A 20,426-nucleotide genomic window follows, 5' to 3' on the forward strand; every position below is an offset into this window, starting at 1 on the left:
ACGAAGAAGGTGCAGAGAACGATCATAGAACATAGAACAATACAGCACAGAACAGGCCCTTCGGCCCACGATGTTGTGCCGAACATTTGTCCTAGCTTAAGCACCCATCCATGTACCTATCCAATTGCCGCTTAAAGGTCACCAAAGATTCTGACTCTACCATTCCCACAGGCAGCGCATTCCATGCCCCCACCACTCTCTGGGTAAAGAACCCACCCCTGACATCTCCCCTATACCTTCCACCCTTCACCTTAAATTTATGTCCCCTTGTAACACTCTGTTGTACCCAGGGAAAAAGTTTCTGACTGTCTACTCTATCTATTCCTCTGATCATCTTATAAACCTCTACCAAGTCACCCCTCATCCTTCGCCGTTCCAATGAGAAAAGGCCTAGCACTCTCAACTTATCCTCGTACGACCTATTCTCCATTCCAGGCAACATCCTGGTAAATCTTCTCTGCACCCTCTCCAAAGCTTCCACATCTTTCCTAAAGTGAGGCGACCAGAACTGCACACAGTACTCCAAATGTGGCCTAACCAAAGTCCTGTACAGTTGCAACATCACTTCACAACTCTTGAATTCAATCCCTCTGCTAATGAACGCTAATACACCATAGGCCTTCTTACAAGCTCTATCCACCTGAGTGGCAACTTTCAAAGACCTATGAACATAGACCCCAAGATCCCTCTGTTCCTCCGCCTCACTAAGAACCCTACCGTTAACCCTGTATTCCGCATTCTTATTTGTCTTTCCAAAATGGACAACCTCACACTTGGCAGGGTTGAACTCCATCTGCCACTCCTCAGCCCAGCTCTGCATCATATCCAAGTCCCTTTGCAGCCGACAAGAGCCCTCCTCACTATCCACAACTCCACCAATCTTCGTATCATCGGCAAATTTACTGACCCACCCTTCGACTCCATCATCCAAGTCATTAATAAAAATTACGAACAGCAGAGGACCCAGAACTGATCCCTGCGGAACTCCATTTGTAACTGGGCTCCAGGCTGAATATTTACCATCTACCACCACTCTCTGACTTCGACCGGTTAGCTAGTTTTCTATCCAATTGGCCAAATTTCCTTCTATCCCATGCCTCCTGACTTTCCGCATAAGCCTACCATGGGGAACCTTATCAAATGCCTTACTAAAATCCATGTATACTACATCCACTGCGCTACACTCATCCACATGCTTGGTCACCTCAAAGAATTCAATCAGACTTGTAAGGCAAGACCTACCCTTCACAAATCCATGCTGGCTGTCCCTAATCAAGCAGTGCCTTTCCAGATACTCATAAATCCTATCCCTCAGTACCCTTTCCATTACTTTACCTACCACCAAAGTAAGACTAACTGGCCTGTAATTCCCGGGGTTATCCCTATTCCCTTTTTTGAACAGGGGCACCACATTCGCCACTCTCCAGTCCCCTGGTACCACCCCCATTGACAGTGAATCAACTCTAACATATTGAGTGGTCTATTCATAAGTTTGATAACTGTGGGAAAGAAGCTGTTCTTAAATCTGTTGGTATGGGTTTTTAAACATTTGTATCTTTGCCTGATGGAAGAGGGTGGGGAAGAGAGTATAACAGGAGTGGAAGGTGTCTTTGATTATGTTGGCTGCTCTCCTGAGGTAACAGTAAGTTATACAGACTCAAGGGAAGGAAGGCTGGTTTTCGTGATGGACTGGACTGCATTCGCAACTTTCTGTAGTTTTTTGGGCACAGCAATGGCCAAACCAAGCTATGATGCATTTGGATAGAATGTTTTCTATGGTACATCTATAAAAAATGGTAAGAGTCGTCACAGACTTGCAAACTTTTAGCCTTCTGAGGCTTTCTTGGCTGTAGTGTCAACCTGGTTGGACCAGAATAGATCATTGGTGATAATTACTCCTACGAAATTGCCTAGCACCATGAACTGTAAAACATTGTGAAAAAGAGAAGTTAACTTGTGTTAGCTATGCAAGCATTTGTGCATTGCAGTGTGAAGATTTCCTATCAGTGGGGCTGAACCAAAAAAAAATTGGGCTGCTTGAAATTGACTGAATTAATTGTATTCAGAAAATATCTCGAATTTTGTCTAATTTATTAGTACACCTCATTTTGGGCAAGTGTCTTTTTATGTACTTGGTTTATGGAATAGATCACTTAGGCCAAATAAAACTGTAGTGGTTAGCCCAATTTCTGTTATTTTTATTGCTGCCAAATAAATTATTATAGAAGTGCCTGTAACTGTTTTCTGTCTGCATCCTGTCTCACCCTTTTAAAAAAAAATTAACATCTCAAAGGAGGTGTATGGACATTGGAGAGAGAGTACAGCAAAGCACAATTGTAAATTAGACCAACTACAAGAAAAAGTGAAAAAGCTATCTCCACAACTTAGGTAAAATATAGCTGACAAACCTTGATCATTTCTATTAAGTATCAATGGCTTGGATAAGATAAGTTCAGTATTATTTCAAAATAAAGCTAGACAATCTAGTTTGTGGCTGTAAGTATAAACCAGTTTCAAAAATTACTGCAGGGTACTTTGAATAGATATCAAACAATTGTCATGCACTAACTATCTGGAATAAGTTTCCTGCTGGTGTAATAGATATTTAGGAATGTTCAAATGCAGTTGGATGCTGTCGGGGGAGAGTTAGTATATTTGAAGAATAAATTCTGGCACATTGAATTATCTTTTTGGCATTTTTTAATATTGTCCAATTCATGTAGATTACTTCAAATTCACTTTAACATTTTTATTACAGGATGAGAACATGATTAGTTTTATCAAAGGCAGCATCAAAATAAGAAATAGTTACCAGACTTACAAGTAAGTTGGGATGTAAGTTGATATAGTGGCTATACTGCATCTGGTCTTTAGGCTTTGTCACTTTGTAAGGTAACTAATAGAACGCTTACCTATAAGATTATGTTTTGTACATTACTCCACATCTTTTGACTTGCGTAGTTATTTTGAATCAAATATAAGAGCACAGGCATTAAGAATAAGGGATAAACTCGCCAGTCAAAGCCATTTTCCTAACTGGTGCCTCCAACATCATCTCTGTCCTCTTCTTTCTTAACCAAGTATTCCCCCTCCTGACCTTAACAGGGCCCTCGGCCAGATCCAACCCATTCCCTGCACTACTGTCATCACCACTGCCCCTCCCTTCCTCCCAGGATAACAATAGGGTTCCCCTTGTCCTCACGTTTCATTCTATCAACTTCCACAATCATGGGATTATCCTGCTTCCATTTCCACCACCTCCAGCAGTATGCCATCAGCCACTACAACTTGCTCACAAACGAAAACAAAATGCTGGAAAAGCTCAGCAGGTATGGCAGCACCTGTGGAAAGAAATCGTAGCTGATGTTTAGGGTTTAGTGAACCTTCCTCAAAATATCTTCCTCACCCCTTCCTAGTCCCTGCCTCTTGTTTGCATGGGTTTGCTCTCAGCAAAGCTGACCTATTTTCAACCATTCATAACTGCCATTCTCACCTATTTTTCATGTAACTCTATCCTTAGCAGCAATTTTGCACTCTCCTCCTTGCTTTGGGCACTCACCACCTGTTTCACTGTCAACTCCTCCCCCTCTTCCCTTTGACTACAGCATAACATTGCTTTCTGTCCTTCTCAATTCCAAAGAAGCATTATATTGGACTCGATATGTTAACTTTGTTTCTCTCTCTCCACGGATGCAGCCAGCCAAATTGTGTTTCTTTAGCATTTTCTATTGTTGTTCTTTAAGATCTCAAAGTTTGGATCCAAACTATTTAAGATTGTAGTCGGAAAGACTTTATGACTGAGTAGTGGAAATCTGAATTGTTTTTCCTTCAAGGCTGTGAAGGTGGGGTCAGTTCAAGTGTGTGGCCAAGAGTGTGGTGCTGGAAAAGCACAGCACATCAGGCAGCATCCAAGGAGCAGGAAAATTGATGTTTCTGGCAAAAACCCCAAAGCTTTGGCTCGAAACGTCGATTTTCCTGCTCCTCAGATGATGCCTGACCTGCTGTGCTTTTCCAGCACCACACTCTTGGCTCTAATCTCCAGCATCTGCAGTACTTACTTTCGTTCAGTTCAAGACTGTCAATAGATTTTTGTTAGGGAATAAGGGACACAGAGCTATAGCAGAAAATGCAGTTGAGGTACAGATCAGCAATGACATTAAACATTGGAGTATGCTTGATCACCTGAATGAACTATTCCAGTTCCTATGTCATTAGCCATAGTTAGAGTCCTTTAGTAGAGTCCTGCAGACTTAAAAATTTAAGCAACTTGTATTGGAGATGATGACAGCCCAGTAAGCCCAGGCATCCCTTTAAGTCTGATGGGTGTACTGAATATTCTGATTTGCTGCTTCTAATAATATTGCTGTAAGTTCTCTTTCTTTATTTTTTAAGTTGATGTGAATGGTGCCTGTTCATGATGATGGTACACACTTCTCTGTGTTTATGTTGAATGCATATGATAATAAATGATTCAGTTGCGTGATCATGTTCAGTGTCCCAATGCTGATGTATCCTTTCTCCCTTTTCTTGTGGGGAATTATTTAGTCTTCAACTAGTGCAACTCACAATGGTCCAGGAAGGAAAAAATTCTGTGGAGAATCAAACCTACACATAACTTTCTATTTACCATCTTACCAGTTTAGGAAACAGGGTACTTTGGCATTTCAACTTTGCTTCGTAACAATTTTCTAAAAAAAGTATGAAATTGCTCAATTGATTAGCTCAAGCCACTATAAAATATGCTTAATCCCCCTCCATTTTTGGGAAATTGATTGCTGTCCATTATATGCAGTTCTATTTATTTCTTCATTGATTACTGCAGTTATAGATTTAATAAACATTATCAGATAGCTTGAGAGATTTTAAAAGTTTACACCGGTAGGACTAGGTGCAACAGTCTCTATTAAACAAGAAAACATCATCTGTTGAGAGGGATTTGAAGAGAATATGAAGGCTGACATCATCTCAAAATAATCAACTCAAAAACAGATCCATGAAATAAATGATGATGAGACTCGAATGATAAACCCTAAATGCATATAATTACAACATTAAATCTGAAAAAAGTCAGATATAAATTTTAAGTATTTAACTGTGGAAAGTAGTTAATTATTGTGCTCTAATCCTTTTTTATTTATTACTGAAAGGGAACTTCTTAACATTGTGCAGTCATCCAATTACACAAAAGGAGAGAATTACAGCCATCTTGAAGGAGGTGTTCAACTTGGAATTGGGGCTTTTAATCTGGTGAGTAAAAATATATGTTTTATGACTTACTTTTAAACTTTACAATCTCTTTGCTTCAAACAAGTCATACAGTCACTTTAGCTCTCTTCTCCATTATTGCATGTCATGAGTTATTCTCCATTAAAGCAAAGACAACCTTTTATTAATCATGTGATTGTGAGGAACAACTGTGTAAAATTAAAGACCAGCTGGAGGTGGCTATGGCCAAAACTGGTCTACTTCAAAAGTGTAAAATGGACTGGCGTTGAATGGGCAGTCTACCACAAAACCTAAATTTCTTTTTGTGATTATTTTGTGGTAGTGGTAAAAATACCAATTCCACAAATTTGCAGAGTTTTTTCCTAATACCCTTTATAGATGTACTTAAATCCTAATCAGATCTGGCTGAGATAATAGATTTTGCTGTGTTTTAAGCTGATAACAATGGTCACTCTGTCAAAATCTGAATCATGAAATTATTTGACTTAAAACAATCAGAACATGTCATTTTTTTCTGTTCGTACATGGGATGTGGGTATTGGTGAAGGTTGAATATTTTTAATTTTTTTTTTCTTTTTCTTTCCTTCATTTTCTTAGACTATATCCCTGTTGCCAACAAGGATTCTCCGACTTTTAGAATTTGTCGGATTTTCTGGAAACAAGGTAAGAATAAATACTCAAAAGTTAATCTCAGGGAAGAATTTTGTTTTCACCTTGTAGGTTAATCTTGTTTTTCTTGATTGATTTCTCGTAACTGATCTAGTGATTGAATATTGTAGTTCATTAGGCAGAGTGCTTAAAAAAAAATCCACTACTTGTTTTTGGGCTAAGCCAATGGCACATATATCTGTAGATTTAATAAAAAAATCCACTACTTGTTTTTGGGCTAAGCCAATGGCACATATATCTGTAGATTTAATAAGACTGGCACTCAAAATCCATGTCTACATGTTCATAGATGTCAAGCTGCTATTCCACTGTGAGTTTATGATTAGGCAATCATCGTTAAACTTTTTGATGCTTAATTCAAGTTTTAATATGTTGCTATGAATTGCAGGAGTAATGACACAATACCGGCAGTGAAGTATAACAAAATACTTCACTTGCCACTGGAGTTCCTTTTCCAGCTACCGCTGAAATATTTGGACCCTTTACATGGAAGTTCAAATATAAAGTTAAAAAGATACAAATTTTTAGAGACAGGTATAAGCAACTCAGTTCAAGAACCAAATACTTTTTATTTGTGATCAACCCTACTTGTCTGTCATTTTAGAATCTCACTTATTAACCTTTTGATCACATATTTCAAAATACCACATTAGTGTCCTTACACTTGCTGATTCTCACCATTTGGTCTTCCAATTCTGATACTTTGTGCCAGAAAATGAAATGTTTGTTTATAACTTACAACTGAAATCTGTAAGCTATCATTAGCATGAAAATACTTGGTCAACTTTTGTTTAGTAGTTCGGATTAGTTGAATAGAAAGGTGATCTGAGAGAGAATAATTGTTTAGACAATCTCAAAACAACTCCTAACTACCCTGAAACATAAAGCAACTCGTGCAAGTAATCTTGTACACCCCTAGATAACAATTGTTGTGTGTTGATTAAACAAGGATGAGTTTAAAATTAAGTGTTTTCATACCAATATATAGAATTCACATAGGTGTGTTACATTACATAAGAGATTCAAGTGTCCAAGCAATTGAGTTGGTAGCACAGGTTAGAGGTGTTGAGGGTTGCAATGGATTAGACCATGTAGGAAAGATGTTACAAGACACAGTGAGAGTAGTAGAGCTTGACCCTTGGTTGGCATTGAAGAGAAGATGGTGAAACTTACCCTGGAGAATTGGAAAAGGACATTGACCTAGTGATGGCATCGTCTGGTTGTGTCCTCCACGGCTGATCCCTGAGGCAGAAGGATATCCTGTGTCAGCACCACTCATCCAGCAGGGATTCCAGGGCTCTGCACACAAAGCAAGGTATCAATATTCCCAATTTTCATGTCCAGGATAAATATCAACAACCATGTAATGCAGCTCCAGATTGACAGTGATTGGCTGGGTATAAAATGGGTTTTTAAAGATGGTGCAAGGCTTCCATGATATCCTCCAAATGATGAATTGTTTCAGGAATAGTGTGTTAAGATTGGATGGAAATTAGATGTGGCACTTGCTTTGGGATGTGATAAATAATTGATGAGCGGTGTTTGGGAAGAAATGGTGAGAGAAGTCATAGGCCTTGCAGCAAAAATCCCTCCAAAAAACTCAACGTGACTTGGACATTGCCAAACAAATGTAAGATTCAACCCTAGGCTTTGCTTAGCTCAAAATAACTTCAATAGAAGGCACATAAATGGAGTCCCTTCAGTTTATTTGTAGTCAGCTGCTTCATTGATTTTTTTTTTTTCTGATGTCTTCTGATCTAATCTTCTAACTATTGTTCTACAGTTCTATCCTGTTAATTCTAAAGATTCATTGTAACATGTATTATGAGAAAATTGAAAGGGTATCAGTTTGCAAATTAACTTCAACCAGTGTTCATTGGAGGGTTTTTCTTGTAATATTTGATTGTTAAACTTGCTAAAGATGCTTTTTGAGTAAAAGAGACCATGAGATTTAAGCTGCAAATAGAGCACATCTCCTTGTATCAGTCAAATTCCTTTCAAAAGTCAATTTTAGGGCTACTCAATTTTCAGATTATCCGTATTTGATATTTGTATTTGACAATTAATGTTTGTTTGTTTGTTGAACAAGCAAGAATAGGCGTAACATTTTAATGCTACCTATAATGACACCCGGACATCTCAAAATGGTTTACAATCAATGAATTGCATTTCAAGTATAGTTGTTGTTGCATACCTGTTCAGTTCAAGGATATTACATGATAAGTATTAAATTCTGCAAAATGTATAAGAAATATTTTTATCAGGAAATACTATTAAGAATTTTTTTGACATTCTAAAAACATAATCATGTGCTGAAAATGCAATCTCTTCTTTTGATATGAATCTTTGTCTTTAGGAATATGGTCTAGAACAATTACAGGAAGGAGCATCCACAGAAAACTTCCGTGCTCTCCTGTGTACCATGTTGCTGCTTTGTTATCACACATTTATGAGTTTTGTATTAGGTGAGTACTGTTGAAACCTGTATACACTCCTCAGTCTTGGGCTGGTTTTCAAAAATTAATACAAGTTTTCAATTTTATTAATGATGGAATGGAACCTTGTGGAGGTGATGGAGTTGTTGGCTGTTATCTGGAAAGCTGATGAAATTCCTGTGTTGCCTGGGCAAGCAAGCCCTGTCCTAGGATCAAAATCCTCCCATGGGGCTGAAGTCGTACCTGTTGAGAGCTGCCATTTAATTCAATGCTGGCAGCTCTTATGTAATCAGCACGGCAACTGGGGAGACTGCTTCCTACTACACCCATCTAAGGCCTTAGATCCAGGAAGGATTTGAGCACAAATGAATAGTAGTGGTGGTTGGGGAGGTCTCCAAGGAAGGAGAATATTGGTAGAGGGGGGAGGGGTATTGCTTTTGACAGCTGTTCTGTCACTTCTTGATACAAAGACTCTCATCAGGGACTAAGTGGCTTATAACCAGGGTGCTAGATTAGAGTGGTGCTGGAAAAGCACAGCAGGTCAGGCAGCATCCGAGGAGCAGGAAAATCGATGTTTCAGGCAAAAGCCCTTCATCATTTTGCCTGAAATGTCGATTTTCCTGATGAAAGGCTTTTGCCCGAAACATCGATTTTCCTGCTCCCTGGATGCTGCCTAATCTGCTGTGCTTTTCCAGCACCACTCTAATCTCGACTCTGATCTCCAGCATCTGCAGTCCTCACTTTTGCCTATAACCAGGGTGCCCCCTCCCCCACCACCACCACCACCACACGTGCATGCACACAAACTCAGGAGCCTGGACACAAATGCAAGTCACCATTGCCTGTTCCACCATTCAATATCAGTGGTGGGAGCATGAGGCCATTAACTAGGCATTAATTGCCCATTTAAGGGCTTCAGTTGGCAGAAGGGTGGCCTTACAACTGTTATACTTTTACGATGGGTGATGGTGGGCAGTGATCACCACTTGATTAAGTGTCCAAAGGAATTGATAAAGTACAATGTTGATGCGAAATCAGTTAACTTCTCCACCCTTGCAAATAAGAGACGTGAAAAATTTGTGTTTGTGTAATATTTTCATGGCCATTGCAGGTTATGAAGTACTTCATAGACAGTTGGGTATGTTTGAAGTGTTGGATACAACCAATTTGCACACAACCTTCAAATAGCAATATGATAATCACCACTGAGCTGTTTCTGTAATTATTGATGAACAAATGTGCTGCTGTTCCCTCTACTCTTTTGTTTTTCATTTTACATCTTTTAAAATGGATCTTTTACATCCATCTGAGAAGACCTACAAAATATCAGTTTAATATCTTCTCTGAGACACAATACCTTTTGACAGTGAAGTACTTCCTTAGGGTTGTAATGTCAGTCTTTAGTGTTGCAATGCCCTGAAGCAGGAGTTAAACAACCTTCACGCAAGCAATCTACCACTGAGCTGCAACTACCTGGCTGCAATTTTTCTCAATTCATTTGGACTTTTTCGGACTGAAGTGCAGCAGTTTATGGAGAAAGAAAATGAGACTGCTTCCCCAAATGTTTCATACAGAATTCTGATACTCCAACTTGAAAATACTGTGGGATAAAGTTACTGTGAATCATACAGTGGGGATATTGACAGCGGAGATACTACATTTGGTCATTCATAATCTGATCCCTGTGCTTTCAAAGGAAAGATTGGAGTTATCTTGAAATTATATCAAATGTAACTTCAGTCTCAGAGGAATGAGTTTCCAATGATCCTAACAAAATAATGAAATGAACACAAACACAGTGGTCTCTTTCATAATGCTTTTGCTTCAAATATATTTTCTGACTATGCTAGAACTATTAGAGAATAGAAATTGCAAAATATCAGTAGGATCCATAATTTTTGGAGGCTTTTTTTTTATTTGGTTGTGAATTAGTTCACAGTGTACAAAGGAAACTTATTTCCACCTGTGCAGTGTTGTCCATCTTTGACAATATCTTAGTCCCTTAGTCACTGAAACTTAGACATTGTTTAACTTCCTCGAAACCCAGCTACTTTCATCTCCTTAATGGTCTAATATCCTATCCTTCTTTGGTTCTGACCTTCCCAGAACTTTGAAATGTATGGCGTGGCCCATCTTATTCTCATTGTCTAATGAAGTTAATGTTGATGATGACTATTTGAGAATGGTATCCTTTCTCCTGTAAATTTTAAGTCATTGTCCTTGTCTTTAATTCTTTTTCATGGTCTATTTCAACCATATCCTTGGACTCTTCTTCAGTCCTATTTCTCCTTCAAACTTCAAACCTGAGCATTTCATTCGGCAGATCCTTTACTATTTTGAATCCTATTGTCTGAACGTTCCCTCCTTTGCAAGTGTTCTTAAAGCTCATCTCATTGACCAATTTTTCCTAATTTGTCCTGATTGGCTTAATGTCCACTTTGGAAAAAAATGATGTGAAGCCCCTGGACTTTTTTTTTCAGTTAAAGATGCTTATATAAATAGATTAGGGAAAAAAAAACCACATGATATCTCCTGCTTCTGGACTTGATGGTACAAGATGCAATTAGACAATGTCTGGCCCCATTTAGACAGGTAACAGGCAAGCTTCATGGTCCCTCCTCACTTGTATGGAATGAGCTGCCAGATGAACTGATAGAGGCAGGTACAGTTGCAACATTTAAAAGATCTTCGAACAGGTACAGAAATTGGAAAGGTTTAGAAGGATTTGGGTCAAACACAGACAAATGGGACTGGTTCATGCCATATGACTCTGACTCTGAGTAATATTTTTCAGTTAATGTGTAACCCAGCACAAAACACTTGGGCTGAATACATGTTCAAAAGGCAGCCAAGCAGTGTGAGTAACTAATAGCCATTTCAGCTAGCTAACAAGTCTTGAGGCAGCTGATTCTTTATTGGAATCATGAGGCGAAAATGTAGATCCTGTGACCATGGAAATCATGCTTTCCATTCATATCCCCCTTCCCTCACCAACTTTCCCTTATGCTTTTAGATTCTAAAGGACTGTGCAGCCATGACAGGTTGAGAGTTCATGGAGCACTCTGGGGAAGCACTATCTGACAAACATCCATCACCCCTCACACTAGAGTAACTTGGGGTACCTTATTCGGTGTCTGCAGTGTCCTTGGCTGGAAGTGTCAGATATGCTGCAGCCACTGAGGTGGCAGTCTATGAAGTGGCAGAGATAATGAAAGGCACCTACAAGATATGTGAAAAAGGGTTTTATGAAATATGGACGCGAGGCCACTTGTGGTGTAGAGGTAGTGTCCCACCTCTGAGCGAGGATGTTCGATTTCAAGTACCACCTGCTCCAGAAGTATAAAATAGTATCACATTAGAAAATAAAAATCGAAAGAACTGCAGATGCTGGAAATCAGAAACAAAAAACAGAAATTGTTAGAAAAGCTCAGCATGTCTGGCAACATCTGTGGAGAGAAATCCAAGTTAATGTTTTGGGTCGAGCGACTGTTTCACAGAACTGATGATTAGAAGATGAGTGGAATATTGGCCTGAGTGGCAGCTGCAATAAATAGGGCAGGAGGTGGGGACCTAGTGAAAACTACAATATGGAGCAAAAACAGCTATTGCTGGAGAAATTGAGCAAGTCTGGCAGCATCTGTGGGAAGAAAGCAGAGCAAACATTTTACATCCAGTGACTCTTCATCAGAATTGTTAGCAGCCAGGAAAATGTGGTGTTTGTGCTGAAGATGAGGATGGAGGTGGATGAGAGAGTTGAATAGATGGAGATGGCGCCCAGATGAGATGTATGGGGTGGATAAACAAGGAGATTATGGTTAGCAGGCCAGGACAGAAGGAAAGCTGAATGTGATGATAAGAGCGAAGAGTAGGTGAGAAAATGGGTAAGCTGTACTGAAAGCAACCCATATAATATGATAATGGGCCTAGGAGTATGTGGGAATGGGTGTCTGTACAAAAAGCACCTCATGTCATAACAGCACTGGGCGTGGAATGGGTAAAATAAAACAATAATGAAAGGAGGGAATCTGGCTCTAAAATTATTGAACTTGGTGTTGAGTCATAGAGGTTGCAGGGTCCCCAAGTAGAAAATAAGATGTACTTGCTGGAGCACTGAAGCAGTCCTTTAACAGCGTCGAATGTGTGATGCTGGAAAATCACAGCAGGTCAGGCAGCATCTGAAGAGCAGGAGAATCGACGTTTCGGGCATAAGCCCTGCATCAGGAATCAGCAGACCTGCAACAGACATGTTAACTTGGGAGCACGGTGTGTTGACGTGGCAGGCAGTTGGAAGCTTAGGTTCATTTTTGCAGAAAGAATGTAGGTGTTGCAAAGTGATCACCAAGTCACTGTTTCTCCAATGCAGAAGCAACCACAAATTGAAATTATAGAATAACGGGTAATTGGTTGGTGCTTATGATCATTGTCTTAATTTCCCTAAGTGAGGGCAGTGGGTTAAATAAATGTTAAGAGATAAATTCATCTTTTATCTTGGGTAAATTTTAAGTTTGGCATGTTTAAGTATGCATAAGTTTGACTAGGTCTTTTGATACAGTGGTAGAATCTCGTCCTCCGAAAGCAGTTCTGGGTCAAGTCTCACTCCAAAACTTGAAGGCCAAGGAAGATGCATCCATAATGCAGCCAAACAGAGTCGTTAAGAATGGGTTAACAACCTATGTGGTCCACATTGGCTCATTTGATGCATATTCTGCCAGTAAGACTGATTAGCATTACAGGAGAAAGTGAGGACTGCAGATGTTGGAGAGTCAGAGCCAAAAAGCACAGCAGGTCCAAGGAACAGGAGAATCAACATTTCATGTATAAGCCCTTCCTGATATTAGGGCTTATGCCCAAAACATTGATTCTCCTGCTCCTCAGATGCTGCCTGATCGCTTTGCTTTTCCAGCACCACACTTTTTTAAATTCTGGTTAGCATTACAGTTAACCCAAAATGCATGCTTCTAGTGCACACACAGCATAGCCCATGCTAGCACTCTAGCAGTCAGGGCTCAGCCTACATGCTATTTCAGCTTCTACTTGTCTCGCACTGGCTGTAGACACCTAAGGGAGTGAATTCTATGCAGCTATACAGCCCAGTTTTCACATTGTGGATATGTAATGAATTCTACTGTTTTTACAAAATATTAATTAGTAAGTTGTGCAAAAATGTTTTACCTTATGCATAATATTTTCTGAGGACAAATTTGTTGCATTTTCAATTTTAGTAGTTAGACCTCCACAGGAACCCTTAATGGTTAAAATAAAGTTAAAGAATTGTGGATAGATAGTAGGAGAGAATGGGAGGTCTCAAAATTAAAAAAACTAACAACTGAAACAATGACATGTTTAACCTGTGGTGTTTTAGTGCTGCTGAGATATCAAATTTTAAAAATTGGTGCATTTTAACAAATATTGCCATTGTTACAGCTTCTGCAATATTAAAATCCTGACTTGAATTTGCAATTCTGAACAGGGACAGGCGAAGGTGATGTTGATGATGCAGAGCGATTACTACTACCCTTTCTCAAACGGTATCCAAAGGTATTCTGTGGGAGATATAAATGTTTCATTTTAAAACATTGTAATCCTATCAAAATCTATTTGTTACTATTTAAAGTTATATCTCCCTGTTCCTGCAGGGTGCCATCTTCTTGTTTTTTGCAGGAAGAATTGAAGAAATCAGAGGAAACATAGATGCAGTAAGTAGAGTTTGGGCATGAAATGAGCAGTATTTCATTTTGATTACATGGATGATAATCTGGCAGAACACAGTTTGTCTGTGTGCTACAGAACTGTTTCATTTCCATAACACTGAAACAATCAACAGATTTTACTCCTAATTGTTCCAGAGAAGCGTAACTGTCATTAGTCTGTCTTTGATCATAGAGAATACTGCTTTTTGATAAATTGAATTGTAATGGTCTCAACAGTACAATTTTAGTGCAATAATCTTTATCTGACCAATTTGTAAAATTCAACTGTGTTATCATAAAAACTGGGATAAATTTCAAGTTTGCAACCTTTTCATTAGTATTCTGTCCACAGCACCACAAGTGTAATTCTGGCATTTTTTAATTGGGGGTGGGGGGGGTGGGGGTGTGGAAACCACTGCTAATTGGAGTCATACCTTCCTCAAAGGAATGTGGTTATGATTGTTGGGGATCAATCATTTCGGCACCAGAATATATTTGCAGATGTTGTTAGGTAGATATTATTTAATCAACCTATTCACTGTTCAGAAATGTTATTACACATCTCTGGAGCAGGTGGAAAATGAATGTGGGTCTCCTGGCTCAGACATGACCACTGTGCCACAAGAGCACTTTTCCTCAGAGTAGTGTCCTAAGCTCAACCATCTTCAACTGTTTCATCAAAGACCTTTCCTCTGTTGTAAGGTGGGGATGCTCACTGATGATTACACGATGTTCAGCACTATTCATGACTCAAATACTGAAGCAGTCGATGTCCAACTGCAGCAAGACCTGAACAATATAAAGGCTTGAGCTGAAAAGTGACAAATGTTACTTACCCCCCATTCCCCCCCCCCCCCCCCCCCCCCCCACACACACACACACACACACACGTGCCAGGCATGACTGTTTACAACAAGAGAGAATTTAACCATCATTGTTGACATTACCATCAGTGATGGCGTTACCATTGCTGAATCCATCGCTTACCTGGGCTTGCCCATGACCAGAAATTGAACTTTTTTTTAGTGTCATTGGGTCAAAATCCTGGAACTCCCTCCCTAATGGAATTGTGGGTAAACCTACAGCATGTTGTCTGCCATGGTTCAAGAAGGCAGCATCCCATCATCATCTCAATGTCAACTAGGGGTGGGTAATAAATACTGGCCCACCAAGTGATGTACACATGAAAGAATAAAGGGAATTGTCGTAATTGTAATAAGGTCAGCCTGGTGGACTTAATAGAATTTTCTAAGTTCCCTAACTGGGGCTGTTAATCAGAGATCCCTGGCTGACAAAATAGGAGTGTCAGACCTCCTGTTTGCTCTGAGATTTGGCTCTAAGGGAGCTGCATCAGTGTCAGGGACTCTCCACATGCAAAGAAAAGATGACTTGGTGGCAGGATAAAGGCGTCTGGAATTATTTCAGGAAATATCTTTTTTTTTTTGAAAGCATAATTTTGGGGGGTAATTTTCATTTATTAGGCCATGTTCCTCTGGCTGTGGGACCTAATGAAAATAAATAAATTAAAATAACAAGGAAACAAACATGTGTGATGGACATCTTGCATTCTATTCTCACCCCACCCCAGCCAGTTTAACTGCCTTATCCCAATAAGTCTAGTGGGTAAGGGAGGGATGTTAAAATAGTATCTTTAAATAGAATTGTAGAATGGTTACAACATACAAGCAGGCTATTCAGCTCATCATATTTCTGCTAATTATTTACAAGATCAACTCACTGACCCCCCACTACTCCATATCCCTGCAAATCTTTCCACTTTGGATAATTACTCAATTTCATTTTAGAGACCTACTCAAATTTGCCTTGACCACATTCTTGGGTCGTGCATTCCAGATTCAATGACTGTAAGAAAAATATTTTTATCTACATTTGCTAATGAGCTCCACTATTGGGGCTTCTGTACAACCCCTTTATGCAATTGCAGAGAGACACGATGCTTTACATTGCTGAGGAGGTCCCCTCTACAGACCAAGTGTGGACTAATCACTTTAAACTCAACAAATGAAGAGCTTATAGCTTGGTTTCAAGGATTTGAATTTGCTTAATAATTTAAAAAAAAATACAAGTACTTAATATCTATATTCTTGAAAGAGCAACTATGAATTTTTGATCAAAAAATGTAAGAATTCCATGCTGACCTTCAAGTGAACCTTTATTTTGATAATTTCATATACACTTCTGTTCAACAATACTCTAGGCTATTTTACGCTTTGAGGAGTGCTGTGAGGCCCAGCAACACTGGAAACAGTTTCATCATATGTGCTACTGGGAGCTAATGTGGTGTTTTACTTTCAAACGTCAGTGGAAAATGGCATATTTCTATGCAGATCTATTGTGTAAAGAGAACTCGTGGTCTAAGGTGAGAGTAATTCTGCTTGTGATACTTGGTCTGAGAAAAACAGATAATCTTCTCCCTTTACCAGCTGTTTCTTAGGTCTCACCTCCATTAAGAAATGCTGGAATAAGGTTTGCAGCATATTTTTCTCTTGTCTGCGATATGGCTTCAAACATTGTTCAACTAAAGTAAAGATTCTTTGACTCCTATGATTGTTCAATAACAAAAACCTTTTTTTAAAGCATTACCTAGTTGGATAGCATATTGCATATAGGAAACCTTTCAATAAAGCAATTGTAAGAATATTATTTTCAATTTAATCCACTCAGGCAGTCAGTGGAAATCCCAATGTCCTTGAGCTCTCAAAATATGTGCAAAACTGGCAGTAGTGATGCTGGATTGGCCACTTTGGCATCATTAAGAATAGCAGTGGAGTTGAGGTGTGATGCTAGAGATATATGGGAGTACTATTTAATGCAGTTTGCTGATATTTACTGAATCATGAGATAAATGTAGAAGTACTTTGCCAGACAAGGTCACATTTCCTGAATTGTGTATTTTTAAAAATTGTGCAATTCTGGTAACTGCATGTATGCTTCATAGAATAAAGATGTCCTTAGTTATTGCAATTGTTTGTATGTATTCTACATACACAATGATAATAAAAACTAAATACCTAATTACAATGAATTATGTAAGTACAAAAAAAGGTAAAGTCTCCATAGTCCTCCCACATCCTCGGAGCAGCAAAATCGACGTTTCGGGCAAAAGCCCTGCATCAGGAATAAAGGTAGAGAGCCTGACTCCACGCTTCAGGCTCTCTAGCTTTATTCCTGATGAAGGGCTTTTGCCCGAAACGTCGATTTTGCTGCTCCGAGGATGCTGCCTGATCTGCTGTGCTCTTCCAGCACCATTAATCCAAAATCTGGTTTCCAGCATTTGCAGTCATTGTTTTTACCTACTCCCACATCCTAGGACTGCTCTGCTCAAGAGGGATGAGTGATCGTCGTTTAACCTGAGGCTTATTGTGCCTCAAGCAAGGGGGAAGGTTGAGAAGGAAAACTCTTGATGGTGACCTCAGCTAGTGCAGGAATTGAACCCACTGTGTTGGCATCTATTGGGAAGTAACAAAAATATCTGCTAGAAATAAAAAACAAAGTCAGATGGCCTCCAGCCATATTTTCTGTGGTTTGTACTGAGCACATTTTGTTTCTTTGTCATTGAACTAAGGATTTATTGATGTAATCTTTTTAGTGACTCCTGATGTGAAGTGGAAAGGGGGGAGGAGTAAAGATACTGTTAACCCCAGTGCATCTGCTGATCTTAAACCATCCTTGTAGATAAGTGCTTAATGAATTAACTCAATGTAACTGTGCAGCTAGTTCATTTTAAGATCTTTTACTCACACTTGAAAAAATGTTTGTTCTATATTAATCAGCAGATCGCTGTTTTGTCTTCTATCATCTGTTTGTATTCTGAGTGAAATTTATTGGTAATATGCCCAATTGTGGAGCATTATAATCCTGACAACAAGACTAAAGTAGAGATAAAAGATGTTTGGGTCTAGATTCCTGAAAATTGGTCTGAGTACTTCATGCAAACTGGGTCACCTGTTCCTTGGAGTATTGAATATGTCTGCGGCATTCTTCAGATTAATATCGCCCTCAACAGCTAGCCAGAAGTCTCTGATCTTCAGCTAAAAATGATGCACTCGTAGTTTGGTTGGTGTTAGGGGTGGGAAGAATAGTTTTAAATAAGCTGCCTTCCCTTTGAAAATGAACCAGAAGCAAATGTAATTCTCGCGTTTAGTAACTGAACAACAGAAGAAAGAGACAGGGAAGATTAAAAAAAATTTGTAGCTTCCAAGTTACCAACATGGTAAATAGAATCTATCAAAAGAGAACCCAGTAATTACAGGCTTTTTAAAAAAAAACCCACCAGGATGGTCAATGCCTTGATCTAAAGATGATCAGAACCTGCAACATCAGTTCAATCTGTATGTCCTTATTTGGCATTTAATGATTTCAAAGACAAGGTGAGATTACAGTGAAAATATGTTTTTGTTTCCTATAGTTAGATTTGAACGTAATTTTTGGACAGATGGGATGAAATTCTCCCTGTTTTGACTGGAAAATGTTTATTGTGTTGGAAACTACTTTCAATCTGTATTATTAATGTTATGAATTATCTATTTGTTTATGTTCTCTGATAATTCTGATAAAGTTGGTAATTCCTCTTACTAGAAATAATATGTCATAGTTATGTGAAGAAAAAATTGAGTAAATGGTAAGTTACTGTAATATTTTCCTTCCCCCTTTAACAGTCAACATATATGTACATGAAAGCAGCCTATCTCAGTATGCTTGGGGATGAGGACTACAAACCTTTTGGGGATGATGAAATTGAACTATTCAGGTCAGTTGTTTAATGAGTTAATATTCTTGTCTTCATTTATTTGAAATTTAATAAAAGTATATTTTTCAAGAATCAAAATATTGACATTTTATGCTTTTAGTTTCTTGATCTGTATTACCAGATGTTAGATCAATCAAGCTTCGGATTGAATTTCGTGTTTCAGTGCATATACTTTTTAAAAAAGCAACCATGTTGGAAAGGAAAGGGAACCTATAGCAGAACAGAAATACTATAGTCTTGCATGTTACAATGAGCTGCTCCATCTGCTGAATGGTTTATAGAGTCATACAGCACAGAAACAGACCCTTCAACCCAACTCATCCATGCCGACCAGACATCCCAATTTGACCAATCAGTCCCATTTGCCAGCATTTGGCCCATATCCCTCGAAACTCTTCCAATTCATGTACCCATCCAGATGCCTTTTAAATGTTTTCACTTCCTCTGGAAGTTCATTCCATACATGTACTACCATCTGCATGAAAATGTTACCCCCTCCGGTTCTTTTTAAATCTATCCCTCTCACCATAAAACTATACCCTCTAGTTTTGGACTTGCCCAGCCTAGGCTTTCTGCAAACTACCTGCAGCATATATACACTGATTCAAATGATTTCTAGATGTAATTGTAGGTAATCATATTCAACATGTCTGTACATCTTTAGGAACTTTCTGAATTGTTATACAGTGTTCCTAATTAACAAATAAATTTGGGAAACAGACAACACCAGTGTCTGTTCAGGGGAATTGAAATCCATTAATATTTATTTGAAAACGTCAGTTCCAGAAGGATATTTTCTTTTTATAATGAACTTTTGCCATTCCCACAGAATGTGCACAGTCTCTGTCCCACAGAGAAATGACCCTACAAGACACTGCTCCTGTACCTCTGAGGAAAAAGCTGCAGATCGCTCAGAGGATGCACTGGCAAGCCTAGCTCCTGCACCCTCCACTAGCTCAGATACTGACGACTCCTTGGTGGGAGTACCTGCCATTGAGCACATTATTGCCACATCTCCACAGATGGTTGAGGAAGAAGTGTCCCAGGCCACTGGCACTCAGGCGACTGTCAGAGACCAGGAATCTACCTGGCTTCAGGCAAGAGAGGACCTCATGGTGTCAGCAATTAACAACTTCATACAAATGCACAAGTAAATACAGGAGCAATGTTAGGTTTGTTAGAGGTACTAAACAAAATGACTCAAAAGTTCAATAACTCCACCAACTTTGTATTTGCATCTTGCTACAAGTATCTGACTGCTTACATGGACAGGTAGGTGGCTGCTGTGGAGAGTTGAGTCCAGAAGTCTGAATCTCATTGCTCAACAATAAATGGTGAGGCAACAGTAGGATGAGGGGACCTTGGCCTCCGAGGTTTCCCCTTCTCCGCAAGGAGACAGGCCAGAGCCAGTATGTACCCACTCGGAGGACAAACCACATGCAGGCCCCCAAGAAGTCTCTCTTAAGGATACTCCAGAAGTGACTAGGCATTCCACCTCCACTATACCTTGGGATTTGGACAGGCAACCCCAACTCCACTATACCTGCCACTTTTGAGCCTGAGGGACTTCAAGGTGTGGTGGGTGAATCTGCTTCTGTGTAGAACCCCCTTAGCAAGTCTTGACCCTCAAATCCC

The 20,426-nt window shown here is 39.3% G+C and overlaps 1 protein-coding gene and 1 long non-coding RNA gene across 3 annotated transcripts in view; one reads left to right on the forward strand and one right to left on the reverse strand.

Annotated features, from left to right (window-relative positions):
- Positions 1 to 20,426, reverse strand: part of LOC148149141 (uncharacterized) — a 134,134-nt gene that overhangs the window by 59,747 nt on the left and 53,961 nt on the right. The window contains exon 2 of one of the 2 annotated variants that reach the window (XR_015758151.1): positions 7,069 to 7,194. This is a non-coding gene — a long non-coding RNA (uncharacterized LOC148149141). Of the gene's footprint in view, positions 1 to 7,068; positions 7,828 to 20,426 lie in introns of those variants that run through there. The other variant, XR_015758150.1, reaches the window with a different exon arrangement.
- Positions 1 to 20,426, forward strand: part of ttc39a (tetratricopeptide repeat domain 39A) — a 101,559-nt gene that overhangs the window by 49,365 nt on the left and 31,768 nt on the right. Inside the window, exons 6-13 of the mRNA XM_043699215.2 lie at positions 2,759 to 2,823; positions 5,148 to 5,247; positions 5,824 to 5,889; positions 8,252 to 8,360; positions 13,801 to 13,868; positions 13,967 to 14,026; positions 16,239 to 16,400; positions 18,700 to 18,791. Coding sequence (XP_043555150.2) covers positions 2,759 to 2,823; positions 5,148 to 5,247; positions 5,824 to 5,889; positions 8,252 to 8,360; positions 13,801 to 13,868; positions 13,967 to 14,026; positions 16,239 to 16,400; positions 18,700 to 18,791 — 722 coding nt within the window. The remainder of the gene's footprint in view (positions 1 to 2,758; positions 2,824 to 5,147; positions 5,248 to 5,823; positions 5,890 to 8,251; positions 8,361 to 13,800; positions 13,869 to 13,966; positions 14,027 to 16,238; positions 16,401 to 18,699; positions 18,792 to 20,426) is intronic.

Source organism: Chiloscyllium plagiosum, unplaced genomic scaffold (assembly GCF_037043375.1).
Source record: "Chiloscyllium plagiosum isolate Xiang-an unplaced genomic scaffold, Cpla_swu_hap1 HiC_scaffold_9, whole genome shotgun sequence".
Taxonomy (NCBI): Eukaryota; Metazoa; Chordata; class Chondrichthyes; order Orectolobiformes; family Hemiscylliidae; genus Chiloscyllium; species Chiloscyllium plagiosum.